The 13,678-nt window shown below is 35.5% G+C and overlaps 3 protein-coding genes across 3 annotated transcripts in view; 2 read left to right on the forward strand and 1 right to left on the reverse strand.

The window, feature by feature from the left end:
• Window positions 1-332: 332 nt before the first annotated feature.
• Window positions 333-4,541, forward strand: LOC148897054 (ras-related protein Rab-39B-like). The gene is made up of 2 exons (XM_088997862.1): window positions 333-694; window positions 2,453-4,541. The coding sequence occupies exons 1-2, from the start codon at window positions 438-440 to the stop codon at window positions 2,886-2,888; spliced, it is 693 nt and encodes a 230-aa protein (XP_088853988.1). The 5' UTR covers window positions 333-437; the 3' UTR covers window positions 2,889-4,541.
• taf12 (TAF12 RNA polymerase II, TATA box binding protein (TBP)-associated factor) lies at window positions 4,162-8,829 on the reverse strand. The gene is made up of 6 exons (XM_088997863.1): window positions 8,672-8,829; window positions 7,493-7,676; window positions 6,113-6,190; window positions 5,891-6,005; window positions 4,557-4,645; window positions 4,162-4,457 (listed from the first exon to the last, which is right to left on the reverse strand). Exons 2-6 carry the CDS (start codon window positions 7,571-7,573, stop codon window positions 4,422-4,424), a joined length of 399 nt encoding a protein of 132 aa, XP_088853989.1. The 5' UTR covers window positions 7,574-7,676; window positions 8,672-8,829; the 3' UTR covers window positions 4,162-4,421.
• A 1,981-nt stretch (window positions 8,830-10,810) lies between these two features.
• LOC148897056 (uncharacterized) overlaps window positions 10,811-13,678 on the forward strand; it is a 19,140-nt gene continuing 16,272 nt past the window's right edge. The window contains 4 exon segments of the mRNA XM_088997861.1: window positions 10,811-10,951; window positions 11,635-11,756; window positions 13,222-13,283; window positions 13,285-13,409. Coding sequence (XP_088853987.1) covers window positions 10,900-10,951; window positions 11,635-11,756; window positions 13,222-13,283; window positions 13,285-13,409 — 361 coding nt within the window. The 5' untranslated portion in view covers window positions 10,811-10,899.

Below are 13,678 nucleotides of genomic sequence, written 5' to 3' on the forward strand. Positions count from 1 at the left end.
GATAAAAAAATATAAATGTTTACTCAGTAACTTCTCGTTTTCGGCCATTTTGTCATCACTTTTTTATGGATCTCATTTTCGTCATTTATCTTTATTTAAAATGCTCATTCAAAAAAAATGTTAAGGTGACAAGTAAATAATTAATTGTTCGGTGATATCGTTATGTTGGTGTTTTTTTTTGTATGTGTGGTTGTTTTTTTTTATATAGTGCTTATCAGAAAATATCGCGAATCGAGTGTACCGAAAAAAAGTGAACACAAACCTCCCACGTGTGCGCCCTACCCGACTCTGACGTCACGGCACGCCTTCGGTAAGGTTCTCATGTGTGAACAAGCAAATGTGAACATAGCCAAACCCTTCGTGGAAGTCAACGCACCCGCGTCGACTGGATAGAAAATGCGAACCACAAGTTGTCCAGAAATATGGCGTTTCAATAAATGTTGATTTCCGCCCGCTTCTCGCCAATTCTTGCGAGTATGGACCCGAGTTTGTGGCAGTACCAGTTTCGTATCATCATGCTGGGCGACTCGACGGTGGGCAAGTCGTCGCTTCTCAAACGCTTCACAGAGGATCAATTTCTGGAGGCCATCGATGAAACGGTGGGGGTGGACTTTTACGTTCATTTTCTGGAGGTGGAGCCCGGCGTACGGATCAAGTTGCAGTTCTGGGACACAGCCGGCCAGGAACGCTTCAGGTGAGCTCGAAATACTTTTTTTTGTAATTTTACTTTGAAGTTCAGTTTCGCCCCAGGCTTCGAGTCGTTTGTGATTGTGACGATGTAAACGCACGTTCGGATATGTCGTGACGAGAAGCTTTCATTGTGTTCTTCTTTCCCTTTCAAACTTGCTTCATTTCGTCCGTCGAATCGGATTTATATTAAAAAAAAAAATCCCTCAATTGAAATAATGGTCAATCATTACGTCTGTGTAAGCTCTCAGTCGTACAGGAGTGGTCCATCGATGAAAAGGTTTCTTCAGCCGTCATCTGTACAAATTTGAAGGTGTCGGACGTTTCGCTTCTTATCCAAGAAACTTCGTCAGCAAACTAAAGTCTTATTCGTAGTTTAGGCCCTAAATAAGAATAGAAAAACAAGATATTCTAAGCATAGTAAAATAAAAACAGGGAAAGGGAAAGTTAGTGGGTGCTCTCTGTGCACATATAAATCAAGCCACATAAAAAAAATATTTGATATAGTGTATTTTTACACAATTAGTTTTTCACATAATTTTACATGATTTTTGGTAGTTAATTTAAGCAACAAAAAAACTTGAGGAGCCATTTGGGAGCCAAAAGAGTCGGATCTTTTTAGTGAGCCGATCCAAAAGAACCGGCTCTCTGAAAAGAGCCGGAATTTCCATCATGAGTGGACATTGTTGAGTATTTGATTTGCAATCCAAGATGGAGGCCTTTCACATTTTATAGTTCCACAGTACAGTTTATGTCTTCAATTACAATACCATAGCACATTCATTATAGATAAAATGAGGTACAGTGAGACCTCAACTTACGAACTTAATTGGTTCCCAGACAGAGTGTGTAAGGCGAAAAGTGTGTACCTCAAAAAAATATTTCCCATAGGAAACCATTACCGTTCCCGGATTTCCATAAAATATACTTTTCAACTGAATCAGCCTAAAAGACTACACACAACATCCTTATTCTATGTTTAATAAATGTGCTATTGTATTGTAATGAAAGAAATACACTGCATTGTATCATAAAGTCACTTTATTTACATTTGTGATGGTCATTTATGGCTTGATGGAATGGCGTTGGAGGTCAAAGGGGATTGCTGTTTGGAAAGAGAGGCGCATTACATGAGGACTGTAATTAAAGAAATAAACTGTGCTGTAAAATAAAGTTTTATTTACCTTTTTGATGGTCGTTGATGGCTTATGGAAGGAGAGTCACCTTCTATAAGGACTGTTGATAACTTAACCTCTGGTGCTGTTCGGTCGTGAGCTTCCGCCGTAGATCACTCCAACAGCCGTGGTGGGTGTGTATTATGAAAATAGTGCTTATTATAAGGTTTAATTTTCATAAATTTGACGTTTGTAAGACGAAAAGTTTGTAAGATAAGGTGTTTGTAAGTTGAGGTCTCACTGTATACTTTGTGTAGTTTTAAGGCTTAGAAATTTAGAAAGTAGAAAATTATGTTTTATGGGGACCTGGGAATGAATTATTTTCATTTTAATGGTTTCCTATGGGGAATTAATGTTTGAGATACACACTTTTCACCTTACACACTCTGTCTGGGAACCAATTAAGTTCGTAAGCCAAGGTATCACTGTATATAGAAAAGGTTTGAAAATTCACCATTCACTAGGGTTGTGCTTCAATAGTTGTGTTCAGTAGTTGTGTGTGAGCCGGCAAAACGGAGAGGAAGGTCTGCGCCGTTGTGGGAGCGGTTATGGCCGATTTCAATCATAGCCTGACGTCGGGACTCTTTCAGGTCGGTGACTCGCTCCTACTACCGCAACTCAGTGGGAGGCCTTCTGGTCTTTGACCTGACCAACCGCGCGTCCTTCGAGCACATCCGGGACTGGCACGCCGAAGTGTGCGAGCATGTGTTGCCCCACCGGGTCCTGTTCATCCTGGCGGGCCACAAGTGTGATTGTGACGGCCAAGCCAACCGGGCGGTGAGCCGCGACGAGGCCGAAAAACTGGCCGCCGCCATGGGCGTTCCTTACATGGAGGCCTCGGCCAAGACGGGCCACAACGTCAAGGAGACCTTCGAGCTGCTAGCCCGCCGGATTTACAAAGGACTGGCGAGCGGGGAGGTGGATCTGCACGAGGGCTGGGACGGAGTCAAGTGCGCCGCTCCGCTCGCTCTGCAGGGACACAAAAGTAGCCTAGCTCGAAAGAACAAAAAGAAATGCTGTGACTAGAAAGGTTAAAGCTACATGCCCGGACTTTATTTTGCACCACTACGGCGATGCTAAGCTAATGTCCATATTTTCCATTATGTTTTGTAGGACTACTGCCCCTACCAACATGGCTGCCGCATTGGCACGTCTGATAGCTAGTCCGAACTTTACTGCAAATTGTGACACTGTGCTATGACTCAATTCGACCAATCTTTGATTCTACAATAGATTTGATCATACTACTATGACTACATTTCATTTGTAAGCGCCTTTCAAAACTCTCAAGGTCACTTTACAGTCAGTGGAAAGGTTTTTCTATGGGTGAGCAGCGGCAAGCCAGACACGCTAGCGTTCACTCAACCCGGAATAACTCAAATAAAAAGCTAGCTAGCTAGCTACTAGATAGCCAGCCAGCTAGCTAGCTAATAGACAGTCAGCTAACAAGTTAGCCTACTAATACTTAGCTAGGTAGCTGGATAGATTGCGAACAGATAGCCAACTTGCCCGCTAGATAGCTATTAAATAGCCAACAGATAGCTAGCCAATATCTTCAATAGATAGCCAGCCAGCTGTCGTTTCTGTGGGACAGCAGCGGCAGCCAGGCCGCTTTTTTTTTTGGTCAGAGAAATTCATTTGCTACCAGTGTTAAAAAAAACTAAAAAAACTGGATAGCTAATAGCTAGCTAACTAGCTACCTAATAGATAGACAACTAACTAGCTAGCTAATAGATATCTAATATCTAGCTAGCTAGATGAATAGATAGGTAATAGATAGCCAGCTAGCTAGCTAATAGATAGCCAGCTAGCTAATGTAAGCCGAATGTGCAGAAACAAAAATATTTAAATATAATAAATGGAAGTTTTATTTTTTTGTTTTGTTTTTTGGTCAGAGAAATTCATTTGCTGCTCATGTTAAAAAAAGAAACATAAAAAAGCTGGATAGATAACTAATAGATAGCCAGCTAGCTAGCTAATAGATAGCCAGCTAACTAGCTAGCTAATAGACATCTAATATCTAGCTAGCGAGATGGATAGATAGCTAATAGATAGCCGGCTAGCTGGCTAATAGATAGCCGGCTAACTGGCTAATAGATAGCCAGCTAGCTAATGTAAGGCGAATCTGCAGAAACAAAGATATTTTAATGTAATAAATGTATTTTTTTGTGTTTTGTTTTGTTTTCTGGTCAGAGAAATTCATTTGCTGCTTGTGTTAAAAAAACAAACCTAAAAAACATCAGTAATCAAATTCTGAGCCTTAGCGTGTCTACGCTAAGGCTAATAATGTCACACTTCATAACAGGTCACCATATTTATTGACATACAACAGCTGAACGTGTTCACAAAACAGGAAGGAAAACAAAACAAAAAAAAAATAGTACATTAGGATATAATGCTGATAATATAATTCAAAATTAGGAAGACAATGAAATATTAATGTCAACAAAAGTCATTTCACCAACTCGTGATACCTTATTGAGGACAAACTTCTCAACAACAAAAAAGCAAAAAAATCAAAAACAAGATGGCGGGCTTGACAAGAATTCTGTCGACTTTCTACTTTTTGGTCGTTTTGCGGATCAGGGCCATCCTCTAGAAGAAAAAAGAAAAAAAAATCAGAATAATCATGAGATTTGCTTGAATTATGATAATAAACATAACCTACGTAAAATATAACTTAATGTGGGTTACCTGTTTGTGAGCCTCTGTGGTGCAAGCCTTCTTAAAGGGCCGGATCTCATCTGACCCGTAACCCGGGATCCACATGTTCCATTGACGTTCTTAACAAAAATAATAATAATAATAAGAATAATAATTAGAAAAAATACAATTCAACAAAATGCTAATTACAAAATAAGTACCATATTTTCTGAAATATGAAGAGCACCTTCAACGAATGACATATTTAAAAACCTTTTCCATACATAAGGTGCACCACATTGTAATAATAATAATAGAAGAAGAAGAATATTAATAATAATAATTATTATTATAAAGGCTCCTTCAATGAATGACATATTTTCGAACGTTTTCCATACTTAAGGCGCACCGCATTATAAGATGCATGGTAAAGCTTTTGAAAAAATATTTTATTTTCGGTGCGCCTTAAATTGCAGAAAATACGGTACAGTGATACCTTGGCTTATGAACTTAATTGTTTCCCACAGGGTGTGTGTAAGGCGAAAAGTGTGCATTCCAAACATTAATTTCCCATAGGAAGCCATTAAAATGAGAATAATCTGTTCCCAGGTCCCCATAAAACATGATTTTCACACTAAATAAACCTTAAAACTACACACAATCTACCTTATTTTATGTATAATCAATGTGCTATGGTATTGTAATTAAAGAATTAAACCGTACTGTATAATATAGTCGTTTTATTTACCTTTGTGATGGTCGTTGATGGCTTGATTGAATGGATAGCTTTTTGCCGAAAGGAGCTCTGGGATGTACATCTTGGAAGTTGTGATATTGCAACAGCAACAGATGCAGGCAGACACACTAGAAACTTCATTAATAGCTGGTTCCCTTGTTTGTCTTTTCTCTGCCTTTGAACTATCAATAAAGTTGAAACGCGTCCAAATTTCACTGTTTTGTATCTGTGTTCTCACCTTTTCACTTTTGTTTTTTGTTTCAAGCTCTGTCGTCTGCCTTTCCTGTTCATCTGCATCTCTGTGTTTCTGTAACCCCCGCCCCCGCTCACTGCTGTGTGTGTGTCCCCTCCTCGACCAATCACGTGCGGCTTTAACCGAAGACTGGGGGCGGGGAATAGAGGAAAAAAAAAACCGGCTGCCATTTCAGGAGCTCCAAGAACCGACTCGTTCGCGAAAGACACATCACTCATTGTGTGTGTTTCCCGAAAAATAGTTTGTATGCCAAGATTAGATTCTCTCGAATTTAACGTTCGTAAGGCGAAAAGTTCGTTCGCTAAAGCGTTCGTAAGCCGAGGTATCACTGACCTGATATTATTGTAAAATAACATCTCATAAAATGTGAAAAAAAGCATTTGAAGAAAAGCTCACCGAGGTGCAACTGGACGTCTTTGACTTCAAGGCTGTTGGATTTGCGATGGCGCGCTAGCTGACAAGCGGCCGTCACCACGCTCTCGATGAAGTCGTCGGCGATCTGCAGCAGCATCTGCGGACGGAGACGCGTTTATGAACAACGCTTTATATGGCGCTTGAAGGATGAGAGGGGGTTGGGAGGGGGAAGCGTAAAAAAAAAACAAGACAGGGACGGCGGACCTCCTCGACGTCCTCGTCCAGCTGTTCGTTCGGGTCGATTTCTCTCACCAGGTCTTGAAGCTTCTTCTTGCTCAGTACCTGAAATTGATCATTAAAATGCAGTAAAGTCTCGTTATATCGATATCGGTTATATTGATAGTACTGCTTATTACGATACTATTTTCTTTTTTTCTTTTTAGTCTTTTATGTATAATTAGTTCCGGTTAGTACCTGGTTATTCCGATAATCCGGTTACTACGGTGCCCTTTTAATCTCCCGCCAGCCATTTTGCTCTGCTTATATCGATACAAAAGCAGTTTAAGCTGAATCGATATTTGCTTAAAGGACAACCGACGTCTCCGGACAAGTTGTGTCCATAATTTGTCAATTGGCTTCAAATGACTTCTACTGGGCCTATTTTAATAAGATTCCACCGCATATATCTATATTTTACGTTTTAAGACTCACGCTGAATATTCCGGAAGTCTTGTTTTTGAGTTGGTGACAAGTCCGTACGTGACGTCACTGAAGGAACGCCCCTGACTGAAAAAAAGGACACATTGTAGCAGTCCTTCCATCACGTCAATGCATTTTGCTGTACTTTATTTGGTCTGAAAACTTCGTGTAGCACCAAAAAGAGGCAGAAGAGGGCGACAAAGCTCTGTGTAAGGAATTAATTAGCCCGTTTCCACAGCCTGATAATTCCTGACACGGAGCTTTGTCGCCATTTTCTGCCTCTTTTTGGTGCTACATTTCCCGCCCCCAGATACCTCAAAATGGCACGGAATACGTTCTTTAATCGATTGCAAACATGTATGCTTTCCTCTTCAGAACTATTTGAATCATATTCATAACTGGATGAGTAACAAGAAAGCATATTCTCCGAATCTGAAGCCATTGTTTTGATTCTCCAGCAAGGCAAGACATCTTGGGGTGACACCACGAACAAGGGGGCGGGACTTCTGAAACTGGCCACTTCCGGGTTAATTTTTGTTGTTGCAGATTTTGGACACTTTAAGTCATTTTTATTGGTGTTTTGCATTTGACTAAAAATATCATACTGCGTGTTTTGGGTATTTTAGATGCTATAAAACGTTTTTTCTGATGTCAGGAAACAAAAAAGTGATGTCGGTTGTCCTTTAATGCATAAGTTTATTTTTCACTTCTCTACAGTACAAAAGCATGCTCGATACGCAATCCATGAACTCAAGGAGAAAATTACATGCCATATCAAAGATTCCCCCATTTATTGCCCACTTTTAATGCAGTTCGGCGCAGGATCGGATATATCGATAGTCTGGTTATATCGATATTTTTTCCGACTCCCAAGAATATCAATATAACGAGACTTTACTGTAATTAAGAACATTTTTTTTTGTGCCCGTGCTAACATCGACCCACCTGAGATCCTTCGGGGCTACTTCTGCCCGCAGGACCGGGCGCTCCCATAACCTTTACTGCCGTTGCGGTGCTGTTGGCCATACCAGCACCCTCGGGACGATTGGCAACGTTCGAGTGCCCGGGTCACTTTCAGAGCGAAGATGACGGATTGGATTATATGCACAGCGCGACCACGTCCATATATCTGTACAATGGGAGAGAAAAGTGTGTCAGTTTCACAATTCTGGTCCCCATTAACGGCGAAAAACGAGGGATTACTGTATTCAAAATATGACGGATTATTTTCTAGATTGCTAGCTAATTCACAATTGTGTGCCGTTTTATTGTATATTGTCGCTCCTTTAATACTTCTTGAAAGCTACAAGCCATTCCAAGTCTCACAGTCGACATTTCATTAATAATTACGAGGCTCTTTAAGCATCCAAACGCATTTCATAATAATAATAATAATAATAATAATAATAATAATACATTTCATTTACAAGCGCCTTTCAAAACTCTCAAGGACACTTTAAAGTCACAGGATATTTTTTTACCAGCGTTCACTCAACCCAGAACTAAATAACAAACACATAAATAAAATAAAACATATCAAGACATACGTGAATAGGTGAATAAATGAATAAAAATGAATAAAAAAATAAGCGGATACATTAATAAAGCAAATAAATAAATAAGCAAATAAATTAACGACTCAATAAACATATCAAAGTCAAATATGCTAATATACATGAAATGACAGGTGAAATTACTGTCCTTTCGGACCCAGCGTGCAAAGCACTTATGACTTTAAATAACATAATAAACGCAAAAACTGAGAGAGAAAAATGAACAAGTAACTAAGAGAATCAATAAAGTAATGAATAAATAAAATATGGATAAATAAGTGAGTACATTTTGTACTGAAATGTAATTGCTGCAAGTTGTTACAATGTTTGCATGACTCGTCGCGTCAAAAGCAAATACGGCGTCACTTACAGCGTCCCACGCAAAAATAGCTTTGATGTTAATTGTAAAAAAAACACGATTTCAAATAAGTCTTAGCGATAAATGTGCAAAAGTAATCTCATGTTGTGCTAAAAACAATAGCAGCCGTGTAGCTTTGACGTTAGCAGACGAAGCTAACGTTAGCGTCCTTTCAACACAGTTACGATCAGATCATCCAATTCATACTCTTACCAAATTACGCAGAGATCATCTGCCCATGTTTAGGTGCCACTATAATAGGGAGATTGTAAGATAAATAAACATTTATAGACACGATCCTTCGTGCTACTTCGAAGTAATGAGGGGGGAAAAAGCGAGATTGTTTTTTTTCGCAATAGTTCCGGTTGCTTCGTCTATTTCCGGTATTGCGCGCAGCTCTTGCGCCACATGTTGGATATTTTGCGTTATTCCAAGTGAGTAGTGTACTGGTTTCAAGCTTTTGACAAGAATGGAACTTCATTGAATTGAATGTAATAATAATAATAATAATAATAATAATAATAATAATAATAATAATAATAATAATAATAATAATAATACATTTAATTACTAAGTGCCTTTCAAAACTCTCAAGGTCACTTTACAGTCACATGATACATTTTTCTGTGGGTGACCAGAATAGATAGAAAGTTAGCTAGCTAGCTAATAGATAACTAATAGCTAGCTATCTAGATAGCTAATAGATAGCAACATGAGCCAGCATTCACCCAACCCGGAATAACTCAATTAGATACAGTGTTAGCGAGCTAAACTAATAGATAATTAAGATAGCTAGCTAGATAGCTAATAGATAGCAAATAGCTAGCTAGCTAGCTTCTTCTTTTCCTTTCGGCTTTTCCCTTCTAGCAAATAGATAGCAATTAGATAGCTAGCTAGGTAGAAATGATAAAATATGATGAAGCAGGGACTGACTTTACAGCAGAATGTTTTTTTTTTTGGTTCTTAAAAGAACTCTGTTTACACAAGGAGATCCACAGACGGCAGCCATACACGCCACAGAAATTCAAATACTTCACTGTCTCTGTAACTACAATATTTATTTATATACAATATAACTATAACTATTTATAATTGTATTTTATTTATTGTATTCTATTTATAATTTTTATTTATTTATTATTGTATCTATGCTTGTCTGTGACTGTAAAGTGTCTTTAGGAGCTTTGAAAGGTGCTTGAAATAAAATGTCTTATTATTATTATTATTATTATTATTATTATTATTATTATTATTATTATTATTATTATTACGCCATGAATAAAATGATAAATAACAAAATAGCTGATTAAACTAGACCAATACGTAGAGGGAAAAACGTAATTATTATTATTATTAATGATATTATTATGATGATGATGGTTATTATTATTGTTGTTTTTGTTGTTGTTTTTATATTATTATTATTATTATTATTATTATTATTATTATTATAAAACCATGAATAAAATGATAAATAACAAAATAGCTGATTAAACCAGACCAATACGTAGAGGAAAAAACTTCAGTATTATTATTATTATTATTATTATTAATAATAATAAGAATATTATTATATGATTATGATAATAATAATAATAATAATAATAATAATTATTATTATTATTATTATTATTATTATTATTATTATTATTATTATTATAACGCTATGAATAAAATGATAAATAACAAAATAGCTTATTAAACTAGACCAATACGTAGAGGGAAAAACGTAATTATTATTATTATTAATGATATTATTATGATGATGATGGTTATTATTATTGTTGTTTTTGTTGTTGTTTTTATATTATTATTATTATTATTATTATTATTATAAAACCATGAATAAAATGATAAATAACAAAATAGCTGATTAAACCAGACCAATACGTAGAGGAAAAAACTTCAGTATTATTATTCTTATTATTATTATTAATAATAATAAGAATATTATTATATGATTATGATAATAATAATAATAATAATAATAATAATAATAATAATAATAATAATAATAATTATTATTATTATTATTATTATTATTATTATTATTATTATTATTATTATCATTCCAATCTTGTAAAGTCATAGGCTAAAGTATTCATAAAAAATTAAATACGTCACTAGTAGAATAGTCACGATGGGTTAACTTTACAAATGTGCTTGAATTCAGTAACAAAGCATTTGTCCTTGATTACGTCCAAGGTTTCAGGTGTTACGTTTACATGTCACATCATATAAATACGTATATGAGGTGACGACAAAACATGGCCGGTATGATCTAAGTTGAAGCAGGTTTGACTTGTCTGCCGACATTGGTAAGCCACACCTGCTCCGGCTTTCTGTAAACACCAGCTTGATAGTTTCATTTACAAATAACACACTGCCAAATGTATTTGTTATATGAATATACAAGCAACTAGTGAATTGGATTTCAAGCAATGGACTCACTCTTTGTCGCTTTTTATCTTGGGATGGCTTCTCTAGTGGATGGTAATTATAGGATTCCTCTTCAAAATTTGGTGTCATTGTTATATTTTAACATGTTCTTGTTGAGGAAGCACTAAGGATTCAATGCTCCTTGAAGTGCGAACTAAATTGGTTCCCAGAAAGTGTGTTTAAGGTGAAAAGTGTGTATTCCAAATATTAATTTCCTATAGAAAACCATTCAAATGAGAATAATCCGTTCCCAGATCCCCATAAAACATAATTTTCAACTAAATAAGCCTTAAAGGACAACCGACGTCTCCAGACAAGTTGTCTCCATAATTTGTAAAATGTCTTCAAATGACTTCTACTGAGCGTATTTTACAAAGATTCCACCGCATATAGCTATATTTTAAGACTCACGCTGAACATTCCGGAAGTCTTGTTTTTGAGTTGGTGACGAGTCCGTACGTTACGTCACTGAAGGAACGCCCCTGAGCTCCAAGAACCGCTCGTTCGCGAAAGACACATCACCCATTGTGACGCTCTGTGTGTTTTCCAAAAAATAGTTTGTATGCCAAGATTATATTCTCGCGAATTTATCATTCGTAAGGCAAAAAGTTCGTTAGCTAAACCGAGGTACATGTATCACTGTACAGTAAAAGGTTGCTTTCTGGTTCCACAAAAGATACTGTTTTGCTACTTGACCTTTGTGAGTTCCTAATCGTTTTGTGTTTGTTTGTGTCCAGCCACCTTGCTCATTCAAGGCCCGAACCAGAGCGTTATAAATGGTGAACGTGTAACGCTGGAGTGCCTGTACTCACCAAATGAGTACAACATCAGCAATGTACGATTTGAGAGCTTCTCCGAGGTGAGCAGTTTGGCTCAGCGTTCTGTTTGAAGTGCTCCTCAGGCCTCCTTGTCCAACAAAGGTGCTGCCTTGAGATGTGACTTGAATTGGTTGTGTGACCGTGTTCAAATCTCAATTCATCTTTCCATATTCAAAGGAATGAAAATGTCATTCATCTTTTCCTGCCCCACCCCGGCATATTCTTTTGTCTTAATATGGAGAAACACCACTCTATTCGATGTTATTTTATAAATAATAATAATAATAATAATAATAATAATAATAATAATAATGATAATGATAATAATAATCATAATCACAATCATAATCATAATCAGAATCAGAATCATAACAATCATAATCGTAATAATAATCATAATCATTATCATAATCATAATAAAACAACAGCAACAAAAATAACAATCATAATCATAATCATAAAACAACAACAAAAACAATAATAATAATAGTAATAATAATAATAATAAAAATAAAATAATAAAATAATAAAATAATAACAATAACAATAACAATAATAACAATAACAATAACAATAACAATAATAATAATAATAATACTAATACTACGACTACTACTACTACTACTACTACTAATAATAATAATAATAATAATAATAATAATAAAATAACAACAACAATAATAATAACAATACTACTACTACAACTACTACTACTACTACTAATAATAATATAACAATAATAATAATAATAATAAATTTAATTTACAAACGCCTTTCTGAACACCCAAGGACACATTACAATTAAAATAACAATACACAGAACAATAAAATTATGATTGTATCTATAATAATAATACATTTCATTTATGAGCGCCTTTCAAAACTCTAAAAGTCACTTTACAGTCACAGGATAAGTTTGAAATGTATTACACGCCACACGCTGCCGCTGCTCACCCACAGAAAAACTTATTATTATTATTATTATTATTATTATTATTATTATTATTATTATTATTATTATTATTATTATTATTATTATTATTCATGTTGGGTTTCAGAAATCATAAATCGGGAGATTTTCATATTCACGACTCTGTGGTGCGTGTTAATATAATGTGAATGTTACAAAAAGTGTAAATTGAAAGTAAATACAACACAAAAATGCTTTCATTGTTTATTTATTCATTAACTTAGTATAAAAATAACTTTTTTTTTTACATTTTCTTTTGTTTCACCTTACAAATGAACTGTCTGTATTGTGTCAATAATAATAATAATAATAATAATAATAATAATAATAATAATAATAATAATAATAATAATACATTTCATTTATAAGCACCTTTCAAAACTGTCATGGTCACTTTACAGTTTTTATGTGGGTGAGCAGCGGCAGCCACACGCAATAGTTGGTCAAAATCAGGATTCTCCCCACCAAATCGCGAGACTTAACGTGTATTATGACAATTGTATTTACATTTTATGTCATTTCTATTATCTGCACAGATCAGCCAAATGTGGTACACAATGCGGCCGTACGCTATGTGCACCTCCTATGTGGATGTGGAGCAAGATGGTGTTAGATATTTCCTCCGTTTACCAGTCTTCTGATCTTCTCTTCCGTTGCGTGTCGAATGACGGCTCACTGAGCGCCCCAAACAACATCTCCGAGATACTATCCTTAAACGTAACCTGTAAGTGCTGCTGCGACATCTTCAATTTTCAAATGTTATTGTTTAGTTAAAATGTGATTTTTTTTTTTTTTGATAAATGATTCAAAAGCATCTACCCTTTTTGGGGGGTTTGATCAGGCAGTAAAAGAACACTTTCAGTCATTTGGCTTTTTGCTCAGCAAATAATAATAATAATAATAATAATAATAATAATAATAATAATAATAATAATAATAATAATAATAATAATAATAATAATAATAATAATAATAATACATTTCATTTATAAG

This window comes from Hippocampus bargibanti, linkage group LG06 (genome assembly GCF_051943395.1).
Source record: "Hippocampus bargibanti isolate YZ-2025 linkage group LG06, ASM5194339v1, whole genome shotgun sequence".
In the NCBI taxonomy this organism is placed as follows: Eukaryota; Metazoa; Chordata; class Actinopteri; order Syngnathiformes; family Syngnathidae; genus Hippocampus; species Hippocampus bargibanti.

What these genes read in the sequence shown, in the direction of transcription:
- LOC148897054 (XM_088997862.1), top strand. Translation starts at nt 438, where the DNA reads ATGTTGATTTCCGCCCGCTTCTCGCCAATTCTTGCGAGTATGGACCCG. An exon ending in GCCGGCCAGGAACGCTTCAG is followed by an intron (nt 695 to 2,452) that starts GTGAGCTCGAAA and finishes GGACTCTTTCAG; the next exon opens with GTCGGTGACTCGCTCCTACT.
- taf12 (XM_088997863.1), bottom strand. Translation starts at nt 7,573, where the DNA reads ATGGCCAACAGCACCGCAACGGCAGTAAAGGTTATGGGAGCGCCCGGT. An exon ending in AGACGTCCAGTTGCACCTCG is followed by an intron (nt 4,646 to 5,890) that starts GTGAGCTTTTCT and finishes ATTTTTGTTAAG; the next exon opens with AACGTCAATGGAACATGTGG. An exon ending in CCACAGAGGCTCACAAACAG is followed by an intron (nt 4,458 to 4,556) that starts GTAACCCACATT and finishes TTTTTCTTCTAG; the next exon opens with AGGATGGCCCTGATCCGCAA.